This window comes from Chionomys nivalis, chromosome 14, assembly GCF_950005125.1.
Source record: "Chionomys nivalis chromosome 14, mChiNiv1.1, whole genome shotgun sequence".
Classification (NCBI taxonomy): domain Eukaryota; kingdom Metazoa; phylum Chordata; class Mammalia; order Rodentia; family Cricetidae; genus Chionomys; species Chionomys nivalis.
The window spans coordinates 16,281,016-16,300,325 of NC_080099.1; the positions used below are offsets into that span (position 1 = coordinate 16,281,016).

Below are 19,310 nucleotides of genomic sequence, written 5' to 3' on the forward strand. Positions count from 1 at the left end.
TGCTAAAAGTCATATTTTCCGGTACAGTCAATCACCATCTATGTGCTGCCATTTAGCTTACATAGCTTCTTTATATCTGATTTTGTCGTCTACATAACAGATTCTTGAAGCACAATTAATAAAAATTCAGAGAGAGAAATTGGGGTTCAATCCAAAGATTCGAAAGCAAAGCATCCAACTGGCTCTTACCTCGACCTCAGTTCAAAATGGTGATCCTGCTTCCAGGTATCTCAGAATGAGATGTGACTTATATCCCTCTCTAATTCAGATAATTAGGAAACAATTTTCCTCAAGACACAGAAATACCACTTTTGGGTATATACCCAAAGGATGCTCAATCATAACACAAGGACATGTGCTCAACTATGTTCATAGCAGCATTATTTGTCATAGCCAGAACCTGGAAACAAATGTCCCTCAACCAAAGAATGGATTAGGAAAATGTGGTACATTTATACAATGGAGTACTACACAGCAGAAAAAAAATAATGACATCTTGAAATTTTCTCTTTCAATGTGTAGGATGCATATTACCACTGAAGTGATAGTAGAAATAAAATAAAATTAAAAACCATTTAATAGATGTCATAAAACAATAAGCAACCGATGATTATAGAAAAGATGTAAACTAAATCAGAGTGACCAGAATAATTTAGGACATTTTCATATACATAAGGATTGAACCTGAACCTTAAAGACAAAGTGAAACAGGTGATGTAAAAAAGGGTAAAATCCCATGACTGTGGTTCCTACCAAATAAGCCTAGGGTCATCAACATCACCTGGGAACTTGCGAACTTAATAAAGCCTCCATCCTCAGGACACCTGGAATCAGGACCCATGTGCCTGCTGATGAATATGATAAAACTTGGCAGGTCCTTTTAAAGGTCTGTCAACTCTGAGAAGTAGTGGGCTAAGAAAATGCATCACTGTCTCCAGCATGTATTAGACCTGTGAGAAGAGCTTTAAGACGTACGATAGAGCTGGCATCACTAGACACTATTCCACTGTAATCTCAAGAGGTAAGCACATACATCTCATCCAGAAGATAAACCTCCGTTAAGATAAACTGATAATAAACATCGTCTCCCTCTTAAGAGACAAATCTAACGTATGCACACAATGAGGCTCATATCTTAGGCCAAGTATGTGACTGAGCAAAGTCTCCACGATCAGTACTCAGTACATGATGATGTAGTTGAAAACCCAGTGTCAAATTGACAACTTTGATTGGAATAAAAATATCCTGTGATTGGACAATTATGCAGAAGCTGATGAGGACACAGTCTACAGAGTTTATAAAGTTGGTAGGCTTAGAAGTGTTATTCTCTTAGAAAGGGACCAAACATTTTGTGACAGAATCAGCCAGTGCTGATCAGTTTCATAGTCAGTGGCAGGCTTATCGTTTAAGTGCTAGCTGGTCCACTCTTTGGTATGCCTCGTCCACATTAGGAGCTGTGCAGAGAAGAAAGTACTGGGAATAAGCTTGGAGCCGCCTCACCATAGCTCATCACTCACGAATCTCCTCAAACATCTGCTCAGAGATGCCTTCTCTGCCCTGTTCCTCCCTCACTTCCTATAATGTCCTAGCATTTCTTGAAGCACTTAGCACTCCTGAAGATCATTTGTTTTTCTGCTAGGTTCTCAACTGAAATATAAACTAGATGAAGTCAAGGAAAGCCTGACCCGATAGTGGCACTCTTCGGCACGTAAATACATAAAAAAATGTTTTGTTGAATAAATGAATTAAGTGAATGTAGATCAACTAGCAGTGTGTGTGTCTGGCATGCCCTAAATTTTGAGTTCCGCATCAAGATGATTATAAACCTTAGACAGCCTACAATCTCAAGACTCAGAAGAACTGGTGGCAGGAATATAAGAAATTCAAGGTTGTCCTTGGCTGTGTAGTAAATTCAAGGCCAGTTCATTAATAAGGCCTGGGTTTCTAAAGCTCCAAGGGAAGGAGTATACTACTGACAAGAAAAACATCTTCCTACTGAATAAAATAAATTGGAGACCATAAGGACAATCACTAGATAATTCCAAGCCTTGTTTATAAATGAAAAACAAAAGCAAAACAAAAAACAGACTGCCCGGGTTCAGCTATACTCAGAGAATCCAGGGAAAACACTGAAGGGTATTATCACTTCATTGTGAAGAGTCTGTAGCCAGCACACATGTGTCCAGGAGGGGCAGCACAAGTCTGTTTACATCCCCACTAACTGGAGTGTCAACAATCCCTGGCTGAACCCAGAATATAAAGGCAGATGACATGGGTAGAGACACACTTTCCAGTTTCTACTACTGGACCTCAAAGACAACTAAGTCATTGTACAGCATCTAGGAAAGATTCTAATGATCTCATTGGACAACAAAAATCTTCCTTGGAGGGATTCCACTTTTTGAGGCTTTCCTGTCCTTCCTGTTAGGCAGATGGAATCTAACATGAAGAGCCAGGAAGAGGTTTACAGGAGAGAGAATGAGTGAGTTGCAAGAAAAACATATCTTATCATAGGAAATTAAAATATTCTGCTTCCGGTTTTTTTTTTTTGACTTTTCAAGTCTTTACAATAACATTTAATTTTAAAATGTTCATCCATGATGAACTATTAAGTTAAAACTAGCAAAAGTTGAGTGTAATACAACTGCAAAATTACTTTGCTTAAGTTTCTAAAAAGTCAGTTCTTTATATAACTGCCGTGTGGGAAGCTCTTCATTCCACAGTCATGGAGAATCTTCTACTGTGAAGGAAAACCAACTCACACCACTTTTCCAACCAATGCCCAAGAAAAGCCTCTCATTTTACACTGAGTTTGAAAAACACTCAAAGGCATGATAGTTTCAGAGACTTTGAGATGTAGTTAAGCTCGGAGGTAAGGTTGGGAAGCCGGAGTGGATACGAATGAAGAAAAATATAAGGAAGATGACGTCACAGACCAGAAAAGAGTATGAGAAACAGGAGTCAAGAAGCCTCACCATCTGACTAGAGAAAACTTACACAAGGGCAGCCTTGATCACGCCTCTAGTTCAAGATCATCACCTGTTTTGCCAGTACAGCCAGTATCCAGGGTGAAATGTGACCGAACTTTTAACCTTTATTTAGTATCTAAAACTAATAATGAAAGTTTAATACATGTGTTCAATAATAATTTAGTCACAATGTAATTGTTATTGAAAGTAAGCTATACTTTCTCAAGCATAGCAGATGCATATATACCGATAGAGACTGAAGACATATTCATATACACCAGGGCACTTGTATTTATATGCAGACATTCAGACACAGCCAAATGCAATGACATAGAGACACATTCAAAGTCACACAGGCACATAACCATTCTCAAGTGTATGCACACGTGGTAATGTATCATTTACATGCAGGTACACACTCACGTATACATACCCAGGCATGTACCAACACGGAAACATACAGTACAGATTCTCTTATTACCTGACTTTCAAGTATGTTGACTTTTTCTTTCAAATTTTCGATTTTTTCATCTTGTTCCTTTAAAGTACTTTTTAATCCTTCCATCTAAGAATCAGAAAGAACAATTGGGAAATCTTGTCAGACCAAGGGGAATTCAGTTCAACAAATCAAGAATTACGCAGCTTTATGTGGCCAGATGACGTTCATCAAATAAAAAGATACAATCCCACAGCATGGGCAGAGCCAGCAGGCCACCCAGGGGGGCCACTACCAAATGATGGTCCCCTCCATTTTCATCTACGGGAGAAACCTACCTACAGAAAACCCAACGGGAGCCTAGGTGAGGAAAGGCTACAGAGAATAACATGAGCCTCATTCTGCAGAAGAACCAGCCGCGGAGCAGTGTGCAGGCTAGTTCCTGCTTTAAAATACCCCTAGAGACTCTCCTTATGAGGGTATAAAGGTGTAACGGTCACATCTGGTTGTAGCTGTCCGGGATGCTGAGGCTGGAGGATTCCAAACTCAAGGCCAGCCTGGGCTGTATAGCAATTTCCAAACTACCTTGGTCAATTAATCAATTAATTTTACACTATCTCAAATTCACTGTAAAATAGGGCTGTTGCTACGGCTCAGTGTTAGGGCATTTAGCTAACATATGCCAGGCGTAGTCAATCTACAATCCTGAAAATAAGTATCACACACAATCCAGACCTGATTACTTAAGAAAGGTTTGAACCTCCTAATGTACAAAATCTTCCATTTAACAGTGAGCAACATCTGACTTAGAACCTTTATGCTTGTACAAAAATCCCTAAAATATCTAAAAAGCAGCTAAGCATAACTTCTCAAACTCTCTTCTGGAACCTGACAGGTGTTGACATTATAGGCAAGAGAAGCTGTGGAGCCAGGTTGCCTGAGAAACTGAAAGGCTATGTCGGGGGAAGGCGAGTCTCAGAACTCAGCTTGCCAAACTGCCCAGGTGTGGTCTTGGCACGGTAAACCTGCCATCTACCTGCGAAAGGCCCTTGTTACCCTGACCTCCTGGATGATGTTGCGCAGGTTCTGATGCTGGGAGTGAATCACGAACTGCAGGTGACAGATCTGCTCCTGGAGGATGGAAATCTCGGCTTCAAGATCCTGGCAGCTGAGGATGCACAGAGACGAGGAGTGAAGGAATTTTTGCCACACCGGCCTCCCCTCCTGCTGTTGAGCCTAGTGCCGTTAAGGTCCCAGGGATCCAGGTACATACAAGAAACCTGAGGAAGGCTAGCCCTGTGCTCTGCTTGTATATGAAATTGAAGAAGATGTGCATTTGGGCCAAAAGCTGCATCTGAGTAGGGATATGACTCCGAGGCTAGAAGCCTAAGGACCTGAGTTTGGATTCCCTGAGCCCACGTAGGGCTGGGTATGGCAGCCAACATGTGCAATCCCAATCTTTCCACAGCAGTGTGGGAGGCGGAGACTGACAAACAGCTAGAAGCTCAAGAGGACAGCCTGTTTGGCACACAGAGAGGGGGACAAGAGGCCCTGTTTCTGGAACAAAGTCCTTTAAAAGACCCAGTTCCCAGCAGAAACAGAGACTTTGGTCTTTCTCTTAGGGAGAAGCAGTGGGAAACAACAGCAATTAAATGTACAGTCAATCTGTTTTTCCTTTCCATGTTCATGGGCAGAAGTATTGGGAAGGAAGGAAGGAAGTGAATATCTGCTCTTAGCGGGAATGCTTGTGCTCTTGATTGGAACAGACCAGACTGTGAACTCTCGGTGCACCAGAGGTCGCCTGTCTCATCATTTCTAAAGTTCATGTGTGTTCCATTAGCGCACATCACCTTCAGATTTTAGTTCTTTCTCGGCAACTCCCTTACTAGGGCATAGGAAGCTTGGGTGGAGATTTCATGACACCCGGAGAAGGAGTCACACACCAAAAGAATAAGTGGGGAAATCAGACCCCCAGTAAGGACTGTGGACTCTGGGGATCTTCAAACAGTCCAGACAGAATGAGAGGACCCCAAACCCAGACAGTCAGCAATCCTTGGGTTTCAGGCAAGCAGGGCAGCTGAGACATTGTAGGGGGACGTACAGATCCCTGGGAGGAAGAGTTGATGAGGAGAGTTGAGGGATGGGAGGATGAGGAGTCACAGACGCAGAAAGCTCAGTGGTGGATGTGAGGATCAATAGAAATTAGTGTTAAAATTTAAAAATTCCTCCAGTGAAAAAGGAAAAAAGAAGAAAAGAAAAAGAGTAACATTGGCCTAGCTAGTGGTCAGACTTGGGTTCCCTCTGGGCAGTAAGGAGCAAGAAGTCTGGGAGGGGTGCTCTGTTGAGACAAAGGGCTTTACTACGCATGTGTGTGGTTAGAGTTTTATAAACTTGACCCAAGGTAGGATCACACGTGCAGAAATAACAAAACTGACGAAGCGCCTCCCTCATACTGTCATGTAGGCAGGCCTGGGGGTCTTTTCTTGATAAATGATTGATGTGGGAGGAAGCAGGCTGGGCAAGCCATGAAGAGCAAGCCAGTAAGCAGCATGCCTCCGTGGCTTTTCCTCTATTGTCACACAGGGGAGTAAGGAAACTAGTCTCAGAGGCGATCAGAAGTTTCCAGAAATGAAAGAACAGGTATCAATTCCCTCCATGGCAACATGCAAGGCTCTGCTATATATGGGAATACTGAAACCAGACCAGCGTGGCATCTTCTGAGGAGCTACACATTTCAGAGTGCAGAGGTTGTCCTTGAAGAGCTACTAGAAAGATTCCATTCATGCAAAGGTGGTTACTCTGTAAGCTGCAAAATACCCTACCAAGATGAGAGCACCAACAATATCTTACTTTTAAGAAAGTACTCTGTTCTTCTCTGTATTTTCCTTATGTCTATCTAACCTCAGACTAAGAAAAATATCTCATATTTGTGGTGCATTTACCACCAAGCTTTTAGTGCTTCAACTTAAGAGTTCCACTCATACTGATTTCCCTCTTGCTGTCACTCAGTAATGTGAACGATGCTTCCTCTCACAGCTCAGGAAAGGTTAGAAGGAAGATGGGTGCTTGAGATGTCTTCAGCCTGGAAATGCGGTAAGACTGAATGTCCAGTTCCTTTCTAGAAACACAGCACATGATTTCCCCAAGAAATTTCCAAAGCTTCCTCAAAACTACCTTTGAGAATTCCCTATGCATTGCTCATATACAGCAGATTAAAATGAAAGGTCAGGTTGCTTCGAAGTCAAACCAGACACCTATTATTGTCTTAAACAAACAAAAAGGAAACCCTCAAACTCAGACTACCTGGACTCTGAAAGGAAGGAACACTGTGTAAGTCCATAGTTCGGTTACATGAGAAAGATCTTTACATTTGAGAGCAAAGGGAGGAAAGAAAAAAAGAGAAAAGGGAGGAAAGAGAAAGACTGAAAATAAACTTAACTGGAGACAATCTGTAAGTGCTGCCAGGGTCCAAGCTGCTCTCTGTCTGTATGTCCTTCTTTACCAAGACGGACAGTGACACACAGCTAACATATGTCTGCTCCCTTGGGTTCTATGTTTATTCACAGTGAGGAAGAAAGGAAAAATAACAGATTAGTATGACAGATTATTCAAATATGTGTGTGCAACTTAAAGTTCAGCCTGTATCTGGCCATTGCCATAAGTGCCCCAAAATGCATAGTTACCAGCCCACCAGGAAGCACAAAGTATAACAACAGACAGTAAAAGATAGGTATCAAAAGAAAAAAATGAGAAATAGGGGGAAGTCAAAAGATAAAGGAGTAAGGATGTCTGTGTCTATATGATATTACAAAGGACAATGAAAATTTGTCCCCTGGATGCTCATAATAGTGCCTAATAACCTAGAGACCTAAGTCCTTGATAGTTGAAGTAAGAAGCTGAAATAGGGTTATGTGTTATCTTGAACTCAGAACACACCAGGACTATAGTGAGTTTAGAATCAAAAGGAAAGGGACAATCTAGCGAAACATGAGATGGATCGGGACCTGACATTCCAGCAGCACAGCTGCCGTGACAACCATAAGCTGTCCTGCCTCCTGGGTAGAGACTAAGACATATCAGGTTGAAAATGATGAATATGACCAAGCCACCCCAACAAACTAAGGCTGCTTTCCATACTGTTTCTTTCATTTCCTATGGAGTTGGACGAGTGCCAGGCTCTAAGAGTTTCACCTGAAGACTAGCCAGTCTGATGTAGGCTGTGGAAGAGACGCTTTCTCAAAGATGAAAGCACAGAGGATAAAGATGTACCAGCAACTCTGAGTGAGTGGAGAAGTAGCAGCCTCATGCTTCAGAAGAATGAACTCTCCAAGTGGGTCTCCAGGACCCTCCTGTACTCCGGCCCCTGATCCCTCATAAATAGAAAATGGGATGCACGTCTATTAATCCTGGAAACTTGACATCCTTTCTCCCTGCATCTGCCCTACTCTCTCTGTTCCCTCTAGAAGTCTAAGTCCCACCTGCCTACAGCCCAGCACAGCCACGAACAGGAAAGCTACAGGAAACTGTCTTTTTAGGAGGTAGATTTTCAAACCTTTTCGAATGTGCGTCCTTGGACTTGAGCTGCAGCAGCTTGCTTTCCAAACACGATTTTCTCTCTAGGAGTGTTTTCTTTTCCTAGAAGAAAACAAGATACAGCTTTTGTTTGTGTGTATGTGTGTGTGCTTGCAAACTGTTCACAATAGCTGTGTCTCATGATACTGGAAATATAGTCTGCGCCTCAGAGCTCATCTCATCTGAGCAATTGCAATGCGTCACCGAGAAGCCTGGCCAGGCAATGCTCTTTGTGCTGTAGGAGCAAATCAGAGCCGTGTCGTGAACAATGTTTAAGATGGGCATGGTGGTGTGTGTGGTTAATCCTTATACTTTGGAGGTAGAGGCAGGAGGATCAGGTGTTCAGGACCAGCTGCGGTGCAACATTGCAAGTTCAAGATCAGCCCGGGCTGCACGACTTCTTGTTCAAAATAAATGTCTTCATGATTCCCTCCTTTAGTTTGAATGGCAAAGCCTGCTCTTTCTCCAGCCCACGGCCAAAGTGGAGCCCTTGCAGCGCCACCTCGCCCACCCACCTTGCCTGTGCCATCTGGAGGAAGAAGCCTGCATGGCCTCGCTTGATGTGAATTCCCTTAATGCCGCACCTGCCTCTTCAGCACCTTAGGAGAGCGGTTTGTATCCAAGGACACCACGGCACACACGGTGACGTGTCCACCTGCTCTCACAGAATCTGCCACCGTGTAGTTAACAGGTAAATGGACGCCTAATGAGGGCTGGAGGCCACAAATGCTGGAACTGCTTCCTAATGAGGAACCCAGAGAAACTCTAAGACTGCGAAGGACTATCTTTTAAATTAGGGTGATTTAATTATTAAACCCAACTGCTCATCTCACAGGAAAAGTGACAACTTCAGGAAAGCCCAGGCGTGGGTAAGCAGTGTTTGCACTGCTGGTTAGTGCCAAGTTGGGGGAACCAGGAAAGGCTGCAATGAGGCAAAAACGGCATTGACAGCATGGGCAGTCCTGACTGGAAATGTCTCAAAACATGCACAACACCGTTCAAAATTACTGCCTGCCACAACACATAAATGGACCCCGCCCCGTACAGCCGAAACCAGGAAGCTCATGCCATACGCTGATCTGGTTTTTGAAGCTTTGTCCAAGGTTTTCAACCTCTCTGGACCTTATCAGTGTAAAGAAACATTAACCAAAACTTGAAATAAAAGCAATCTGTAGCATGAAGCTTTAGTGGCATGCTGAGACACTGTTCAGTAATGGTATCCAACAATTACTTAACAGTTCCAGACAATTTGCTTGTTTTACTTTTTTATTGATTAGAACCCCAATTCTCTAAAGATTTTTGTTTCATTTCGTTTTATTTTTGAGAGCAGGACTCTTATGGTATACGGACTAGCTCTGAAGTCACACGGTAGCCAAAACTGGCTTTAAACTCATGATCCTCTTGCCTTGGTCTCCCTAGTGTTGAATGATAGGTGGGAATCTTCCGTATCAGATTTAAGTTATAGATTTCCATTAGATAGAAAAGATAGTCCTAAAGGTTATAGTTTACTTGTCTTAAGAATATTAACTAGATACACCTAGAGTGGGAACACAACCCTGTATTTTGTGCCACCTTACCCAATACTTATAAATACTTTATTAAATTAATTTTACTAACATATTGATTCCCAAATTAACAATAAATTTAACTTTAAAATGTATTCATTATCTGTTTGTATGAGCCATATTTTTAACTTTATGAATATCCATAAAATGAAGTTAAAATGGAATAAACAGGGTGCAGACCATATGTGTGGGATGAGAGTCCTTCTTGCTTCCCTGGTGGAGAGCTGGACTTCAATACACACCAATTTAAAGGTACCAATTACTTTATATCCCATGTGAGTTACTACTTTTAATTATGCTGACTTATTTTGATTATTTTCTTAGAGCAATTTTGCCTCATAGAAATGATTCCATATTAGCCTATTCTGTGTTCACCTTAAGTGTTTTCAAATAAGTCCTGAGGGACAGCAGATGTACCTTGAGGCTGATGTTGGTGTCTTCTTTCTCAGGGAAACACTGCCACAGACCACACACTATGAATCTGTGGGGTGCAGAGAACATGTGAATATTCTCTTGATTAACGGAGGCTCACAGCCAGGGTCAGAGACGGAGCAGCTAACAAGAATGCGTTCTACCTTAGCCAGGGTTCCTGAGTATGCCACAGGCTCCTTCATGAGCTCCTCCTGGGCAATGCATGACACTGCGCTTGCCTAGCACACGCTTCTTTTCCACACTGTGGGTATCTGTCTCTGAGGGTTCAGGATCTCCCTTCACAGTTGATCAAAGTGGACTGATGTGATTTATGACATGGTAAATGTTACCACATGAATGTCTTAACAACCCAGAATATGATCTTTTAAAAAATGATTCTCTCTCTCTCTCTCTCTCTCTCTCTCTCTCTGTGTGTGTGTGTGTGTGTGTGTGTGTGTGTGTGTGTGTGTGTACCACAGCATGCATGCAGATGCCAGAGGACAGGCTGTGGGAATGAGTTCTCTCCTTCTATCGTATGGGTCTCAGGGCTCTGACTCAGGTTGGTATGCCTGGCGGTGGGCTCCTTTACCCACTCAGCCCTTTGACCCCAGAACACATTCTTAATCTAACATTAGAAAACAGGTGGATGTAATAGGAAGGCTTATAAACAGAAATGGGAGATTCTGGAATGGTTTCTTGTTTGCTCCGATCTCATTTCTTAAACAACGACGAGGAAGTAGCGGGTCTCCGAAGTGCCTTTTGAGCCCTTAGATTCTAGTGGGGCCAAATCAATGACACGCGCAAACAAATGTGAACCAACAGAATCGCACTGCTGGCAAAAGGAACATATGCCGTGCTAAAATGCTCTTACAGGGCGTTTCTGCTAGTTTCTTGCTGTGTGTTCGGAATTCATTCTCGCCGCATTCCTGATTAAAGTGGGACAGATGGCGGAGGTTTTAAGTAATGTCTTCATTACCAGACCTCGCAGCACTAATGGCCATTTATTGGAGCAAGGCCTTGCTCAAGTGAGTAGCAAATGAACCCTTCTCGGGGAGCAGCCAATGCCAGGGCAGTATTTATCACCCTTCCTGAGGAGGTGGACTTTACATCTCCACTTCCGTCTTGAACTTGCATCTGCCCCCATTAATACAGAAGGCTCAGCACACTCTCCTTTTTCCTATGTGCATTCCCCACCCGAGAAACGTCCATACAGCCCGCTCTTTCGTTAGCTGCTGAGCCGAAGAAGGCGTCGCCAAGATTTGCTGCTTATTTGATTTATTTCCACACTTGTTTGGAAAATATGAAATAGCATTGAGCTAAATGTGTTTTAAAACAACAGCCTTGCACATTGCTCCTCTGTTCAATCCCCACTCACCTCCACTAACCAGAGAGACTCTTAGCTGTTACTGAACAGATTTTATAGAATAAACTTTAGAAGACTGTCTCGTGGCTTTGCTGAGCACGGCATCCTATCTAGTTACTGTGTCACAGACCTTTACAAGAGACTCAGTTACAAGCCAGTGCCAGTGCTCCTGGACCCACTGCCCTGCCTTACATGGGCTTTCAGCTTCCCCACTGGACCCTCATGAGAATTAAAAGCAAGAGAACTGGAAAGTTCCTTACACTTAGCATAATCCAGCTATATACCTTGTAATCATCATAAACGATGGTTATTTTCAGTTCACTCACAAATATCAGCTTACTCCTGTGCCTGGCTGCGTGCATCACAGGGCAGGTGCTCAGTATCTTGAAATAACAGTAGAATAGACACACCAAGGAGTCTGACCAGAGCCTGCGTCTAGTACTGTAACTCTCGGAATTGCTCGGAAAGGGAGCTTTCTTCCACTGTTCTTTTCTTATATTTCAGCACCCACCGGTAACCACTAACCTCACGTTGGGTTTTAGAGATGTTGATTACAATTTTGTTTCCCATTTCAAGTTGGCTAATCAGTAGCTTGGCTCCATAATTCTAGTTGCTTTAGAGAAATCGATGCAAATATACACGGAGCTTTCTTAGTTCCTCAGACAATCTACAGCAGTATAAAATATTCTGACACTATCAGACCCTCAACAAATGCTACAGCTTTTCCATAAGTCATAAACTAGAAGGCTGGGGTAAGCAAACTGCCAAGGGTGATTTGGGGATTCTGGGAAAGACAACAGTGGCCCAGGGTAGAACAAAGATGAAGATGAATGCTATTATTCTTTGGAACTGTTATGTTTGTGTTCATGGTTCTGATCTCCTCACACAACCTTCATGTGGACTACAGATCTAAGAGTCACAGTGTTATCGAATTGTACATCATTGGGAAACCTGCATAGTACTGAGAGGTTATACCCAGTAAGTGAAAGTTCCCTACTGACAAAGGCCTCGGAAAACTCAAACGAGTGGATACTGAGTAGATAAGGGGCCAATTCAGTAATACAATGAGAGAGAGGATGAAGAAGACGTAATTTACTAGAAGCCTAAGATTATACTCTTGTCCACTCTCAGTTTAGTTCTTCCGATGCCCATTTGTATGGCTAGTAAAAGATGATATTTCTTATTTTATCTGAATTCAGAATAGGAAAGCACATACTTAAATTTATGTCAGTTTTGTTGGTATTTGGAGTGCTAACCACTAGAAGCTATTCCATGAGACTTTCACAGTTATGCTTACCACTGTTTTTCCCTAAATAGACCAAAGGGAGTTCTAATGTCCACAGGTTATTTATCACATATTTTGTAGCCACTTTTTCTTATAAACCCCAAGCAGCCATGGGATGATAAAAATAAAAATATAAAAAAAAATAAAGAATATTATACTGACTTGAATGTATCAAGACTTATTAAACTCTAATTTATTGATATATTATGATTCTAATAAATGTTAGATTACAGGGATTCCACTCTGTTATTGCTCCTAACAAGACTGCTCTGTGACCTAACCCATTATTTCATTCATAGACCACCGAATACAAACATCGACTACAAGGAGAAATCAGGCCAGCCAATTGCTACTGAGCAGGTCACATGAAATGTCTAAGGGGAAAAGCAGAATTGTGTAGCACTGTGCACAAACCCACGTGCCTAGGAAGACTTGCAAGCACGTCATTCCACACCCCCTGATATGATAGTGTCAAGATGAAACATCTCTGCCTTTCCAGGGACTTACGTTTTCCATCCTCTGTACGCGGTTCTCCAGTCCTATGATTTGACCGTGTTTTTCTTCAAGTTTTTCTGAAAGTTGACTCAGATTTTCAACACGTTGCTTTAACATCTGCTCTTTTTCAAGATTGTTGATCTGGGGTCAGAAAAACAAAAAACAGTTTGCTAGACTTTTGCTTTACTTTTATCTATTACAAAATATAACAACATCTCATTTATCCAGTTAAAAGTGTTTTCTTTCTTAGCAGAAAATGTTCTAAAAGCAGGGTAATTGCCCCCACTGTATCCCAAGGTTGCTTGTTACATTGTAGCTGGGGGTAAAGGTCAGTCACAGGGAAGAAGTGTCCTCCATAGGGAGGGGACTTCAGGCAACTTCCACCTGTAGTACACATGCATGTACGTGCGCATATATAAAACAGAGCTCAAAAACGGCTCAGTAAAAAATGAGTATGTATCTGCCCTTGAGAATACCAGGCGTGCCTTCTTGACAGGTCACTCAGGTTAGGGCTGAGCCCCTGATGGAAGGACTCATATACCTGTTCCTGTAGGTAGCACTAATCACACAGTGTATCACCAGGCCACTCATGGCTGGGTGGTGCTGACTTCTGCAGCTCATGAACCGCAGCTGGGACTAGTACCTGAAGTAAACGCTTACTGTCCTCATGCCTCTTCTTCATGTCTTCAGAATGTGTTTGGTAGTTGTCAAATAATCTCTGGGCTACATTCCTCAGAGCTGCGGCTCCTGCTTCTCGAGAAGCTTCCAGCTAGGAAAAATAAAAGTCACCCTGCATGTTTTGACATCACAAAATAAAAAGAGTTAAAAGGAGAACAGTTTTACGGTCAGTTAAAAGCAGTCCCTGATTACAGTTTGCAGTCATACAGATCATTTATGGGGGAGAAGTGTTGAGGAACAGAGAAGTATCACTTCTAGAAGTCTCTGGGAGGGTATTGGCCATGGCCGTGCATCTGCCATGGTGAGGCCAGACCTGAGTATTGTGCACACCAGTGCTCTGCATAGCTAGATGGCACACTGTCAGCACACAGAGGTGCAATGCTCTTATTGCCGACATTCATTACATACTAATAAATGCCGCACTGTGAAATTGTTAGCCAAAACAATGCAGTACAAGCACCGATCTTTCAAGGATACAACCTAAGGAAATGATCAAGGGTGGCTATTGAGATTTACATCCCATGGTAATCATTGTGAGGCTACAAGTAAAACAAACCCAGAAGGGGAAATACAAACCACTCAACAATAGATTAATTAAACAATTAAGGAGGTATTTTATAATACAGGTTGATTTGGTCATTTGGATTTGGGGGTATGTGACCATGTACCCATGTGTACATATGTGTGGGTGCCAATGCAAGTTCATACATGCATAGGGAGGTCAGAAGTACACCTTGGAGGTCCTTCCTCAGGTAGATGTCAATCGTGTCTTTTGTCTTTTTTTTTTTCTTAAAATGGAGGGTTTTTTTTTTTTTTTTGTATGCCCTGAAACTCACAGATTAGGCTAGGATGTGTGATCAGCAGTCCCAGGGATGCTCCTGCCTCCACCTCCTGAGCAGTGGGATTGCAAACACTACGTCCATCTATAGCTTTCTGGGTTGGTGCTCAGCTCTGACTCAGACACTCTTGTTTGTAGAGCAAGCTCTTAGCTGATTAAGGTATCTCCCTAGCTCAAATGATTTCTTAAAGATGCAAAATCATCTTAAAATGCATAATGGTAAAAAGCATCTAGCCTGAGATCTCGTCCCTTAATAAATGGCGTAATATATACTCTAGCACTGTTAGTTATAGATATGATGTCACACAGGAAACTACTGGAGCTTCCTACTTTTGCACAGCTGAATTTTCACACCCACGGACCTCCAAAAGATTAATACTAAAACTAGTCTCCGAAACAAAACAGTAGGATTTAATTTGTACAATATTCCAACATGTGGGCCATGTGTTTGAATACTGTAGGCTTATGGGTATGAGTTGGTGTCCCGTAGCCAATATAGACCTATGGATGCTAACTGCTTATGAGCACCAACCAGTTGTACCTTGATCTTTAACACTTCATTTTCTCTGTTCATTTCTAGGAGCTGCTGGTCTTTTCTTCTCATGTTTTCCATGAGCAAATCCAAACTAGTGGGATCTGTTGTGGACTCTGAGCCATTCTGAAGGTTTCCAGATTGCTGAAATGAAGAAACATAGAAATCAGAAGGAGCTGAGAGTTCTATATCTGAACACACAAGCATCAGAAGGAGACTGTGTGCCACACTAGGCATAGCCTGAGCATGTGAGACCTCAAAGCCTGTCCCCACAGTGACACATTTCCTCCAAAGAGGCCACCCCTGTCCTCTACGAACATTAGCAAGAATGATCATCATTCACTACATAAATCAAAAAGGATTCAAACAAGCAAAAAAATAACACTTTGAAACTCAAATTTTGATGATTAATTCTAGACAAATGAGCCAGCTTCTGTGTCTATTCCAATTTAAAGAATCTTGGAAGAACACCCTCTATGCCTTTTTATTTTCTACAGATTTAATTATATTATTAAAAATATTATATATACCAAACAATAACCATGACATTGGATTAGTTAAAATCATACCTATAAATACATTTTGGTTAAACAGAATTGGACCTGCTAGCATTCAATGTTAACGGTGTTTCCTTGCCTTAACTTCATAGTAAATTTTTTTTAATTTAAAAAGAAAACAATCTTTTTTCTTTCATTTTAATACCAATCCCAGTTACCACTCCCTCCTCTTCTCTCCTTCCCTCCACCTAACCTCCCACTGTATTTCCCCACCCATTCCTTGGAGAGTGGAACATTGCTTTGGGGAATGTCCAAGGCCCTCCCTACTATATCTAGGCTGAGAAAGGTATCCATCCAAAGAGCCAGTACAAGCAGTAGGGGGTAAATCCTGGTGCCACTGCCAGTGGCTGGCCCTACAGTCTGTTGAATTTCTAATCTGAAATGCTAGACTATGATGTGGGAGTCCCCTCTGTGTGCAGTGATTTCCATTAATGTATAAAGAAACTGCCTTGGCCTGTTGATAGGGCAGAAATTAGGTGTGTGAGGAAGACAGAAATGAATTCTGGGAGGAAGAGGGTGGAGTGAGAGATGCCATGGATCCTCCTCCAGAGTAAGACAGGCGGAAATCTTACCTGGTAAGCCACAGCCTCGTGGTGATACACAGATTAATAGAAATGGGTTAAATGAAGATGTAAGAATTTGGAATAAGAAGCTAGAGCTAATGGGCCAAGCAGTTATTTAATTAATATAGTTTCTGTGTGGTTATTTTGGGTGTAAGCTAGCCGGGCAGCCGGAAAGAACAAGAGGGCCCTCTCTACCTACAAGACTAGAATTCCACCGAAGTGTAATGCTGTGCAAAGCTAGCTACCTGAAAATACACCTGGGACAAAAATCTACAGAGACTCGTGGACACGTGTAGGTGTGAGGAAAGTAGAGAACACCTCAGCCCAGCAGTTTCACAGATGTGGAAACTGAGGTGCGGGGTCCGTGCTTATGCAAGTTAAGTACAAGAGCTCATGACACAGCTTCTTAACTATCATCTGCACTTCTGCCCGTCCACCTTATCTCATGGCAGAGACAGACACTATATGCAACTCCACCTACCCTGTGGTTTTGATAGCAGCATCTACTTGCTAAGCACCTATTGTGCACCATGTCATCTCCTTAAAGTTACATACACTTCTATGCCTGGGTCCTGCAGAGAGAAGAGAGCATTATGCTCCCTTATAGAAGTGAAGAAACGTAAAATTAGAGCTTCACAAATTCCAGTGTTCTAGTTTGATTTTTACTCCTGGGAGAGAAAGTCACACTGATCAAAAGCAACTTGGGAGATGGAAGAATTTATTTATGTAAACTTCCAGGTCCATCATTGAGGGAAGTCAGTGAAGGGTCCGGTGTGGGAGCTTGAAACTGTGGCGGAGTACCGTATGCTGGCCCATTCACACATCCAAGCAAAGTTAGCTTGCTTCTACAATCCAGTGGCACCTTCCCAGCAAATGGTTCCAGTTACCCTGGCCTGGGACTTGGTACATCAATTAAGAACCAAGGTAATCCCACATAGCTAAATCTGATCAGGGCAATCCTCTGGTAGGCGTTTCTGTCTCAAACTAAAGTTAACTAGGACACCAACGTTACACCTACATAGATGACCTTGTGACCAGATTTAGAGTCTAAGATGGCTCAATGACCAAACTTATAATTTATCCTCTATGATAAATGATCTATAGTCCAGAAATAAAAACTACAAGCTGGCAGTAAGTAATGGCACATACCTTTTATCTCAGCACTTGTAAGGCAGAGGCAGTAGGATCTCTGTGAGTTTGAGACCAGTTGAGTTCCAAGACAGCCAGTGCTACACAGTCAAACCTTGTCTCAAAAACAAACAAACAAAAAACCAAAATAAACAAAATCAAAAAATTAAGCATATAGTATATATAGTTATATCCTCAGCCTGCCCTCACTTCCTCCTTCCATCCCTCCCTCCCTGCTTGCTTGCTTGCATGCTTTCTTTCAGTTTTTCTTTTTATAAATTGTTTTTATTGAGCTAAATAATTTTATTATTTAATTTTCTGTCATACCTCAATATCACCCTCTTTTTGCTCAGCTCTGGAGCAATTAATTAAGACAATCTTTAGTAGTAGCCATGTTATATTAGAAACTGAGGATGACATACTATACTTATGTAGCACATACTACCTTCTCATGTGATATGTGACCACGGTTTATAGTCAGTAATGCTAATGGCATAGATGCTCTTGGCTCTGATGGTATTTAATTTGGTACAGTATGAGCTAAAAGAAGTTTGTCCAAACTCAAGTACACAAAGATGCTACTGAAATTAGAGCGTGGTGCCTAAGTTTATAGATCAGCAATTCAAACCGTCAGTTGCTGTGTCCCATGGAGTAAACTTGTAAGCTTACACCTTCATCCCTGAAACGTGTTGCTACCGTGTATTCCCCTTGGTCCAGTGTCTTCCCATATACTTTATAATTATGTTCATTTTGCAGTATTCCAGCACTTTCTGGACATTCTGTTCTGAGTCTTCTAATTCTCCCTCATTTACATGTCATACATATAAGCATTAATATCTTAGAGGTTAGACATGCATGAAATATTTATCACTCAACTTCAGAGAGGAATAGTGGGAAGAAAAGTTGGTAGAATAGAAATCTATATGGTTTTATGCTAATTTTCTGAAAAATGCAAGCAATGAGTCTTGGTGCATTTATTACCTCTGCATCTCGTTTGCAATTTGCATTGCCTTGTCCTGCTTCATCTTTAAACATGTGATTTTGGATTTTTTCCAGGGTAGTTCGAATCTGGATTAAAAAAAAGTTAAGTTTTTTATAAGCCATTTAACTCCAAGTGCAATTTAATTTCTCTATATCAGGGCACCTAATTTACATGTATATCCTGATGTCAGATTTAAATACTAGCATCCAACCTAAACTATATTTAGGTTAATATTGTTTAGATTAATGAAAATAGGTGTTTGGGATTTATATCTCCTTTCCAGTTAAACCTAAAATATGACAAACTAATATTATATATACTACAAAATAATTTAGTAATTAGTACTTAAAAACTGTGCATTTTGTTCACTTTTATCTATAATTTAGTACTAATTTGGTGTTTTGTAATTACTATAAAATAATTACTACTTAGTAATCATTACAAAATAATTACTACATAGTAATTACTACAAAATGATTATGATAATAGTAATTACCACAAAATAATTGCTATTAAATAATTACTACCAAAAATCCCTAAGACATGATCATACAAATTTATGCATAAAATTTGAGTGCCAGTCTTGCTAACCTGTGGAATTACTGGACTGTCCAAGGTAATTTAATTAGCTGTTCTGAACAAATTACAAACTACCAATGTCAGAATTTTCCCATTTGTTATAACAGTTTATGTGACTATCCTTTGTCACTTCTTTTCACGGTGGATTTCTCCGAAGTCACATTTTTAATGCAGTCACTTGCAGAGGGGTCACCGGCACTCACTACTGGAGCTGCGCACAGGAACAAGGTGAAGGAAGAGAGTGAGCATCAGCAGGAAGCATAAACTTCTACTTGGGAGGCAGCATCCGCATTCAGGAAACCACCAGGGAAGGCTATAAAACAGCAGGAAATCCAGCAGAGAACGGTGGGGTGGGAA

The 19,310-nt window shown here is 41.5% G+C and overlaps 1 protein-coding gene across 1 annotated transcript in view; it reads right to left on the bottom strand.

Annotated features, from left to right (window-relative positions):
- Window positions 1-19,310, bottom strand: part of Ccdc68 (coiled-coil domain containing 68) — a 34,648-nt gene that overhangs the window by 2,816 nt on the left and 12,522 nt on the right. The window contains exons 3-9 of the mRNA XM_057789103.1: window positions 18,374-18,460; window positions 15,154-15,288; window positions 13,740-13,865; window positions 13,109-13,237; window positions 7,958-8,040; window positions 4,468-4,573; window positions 3,451-3,534 (exon numbers count right to left, since the gene is read on the bottom strand). Coding sequence (XP_057645086.1) covers window positions 3,451-3,534; window positions 4,468-4,573; window positions 7,958-8,040; window positions 13,109-13,237; window positions 13,740-13,865; window positions 15,154-15,288; window positions 18,374-18,460 — 750 coding nt within the window. The remainder of the gene's footprint in view (window positions 1-3,450; window positions 3,535-4,467; window positions 4,574-7,957; window positions 8,041-13,108; window positions 13,238-13,739; window positions 13,866-15,153; window positions 15,289-18,373; window positions 18,461-19,310) is intronic.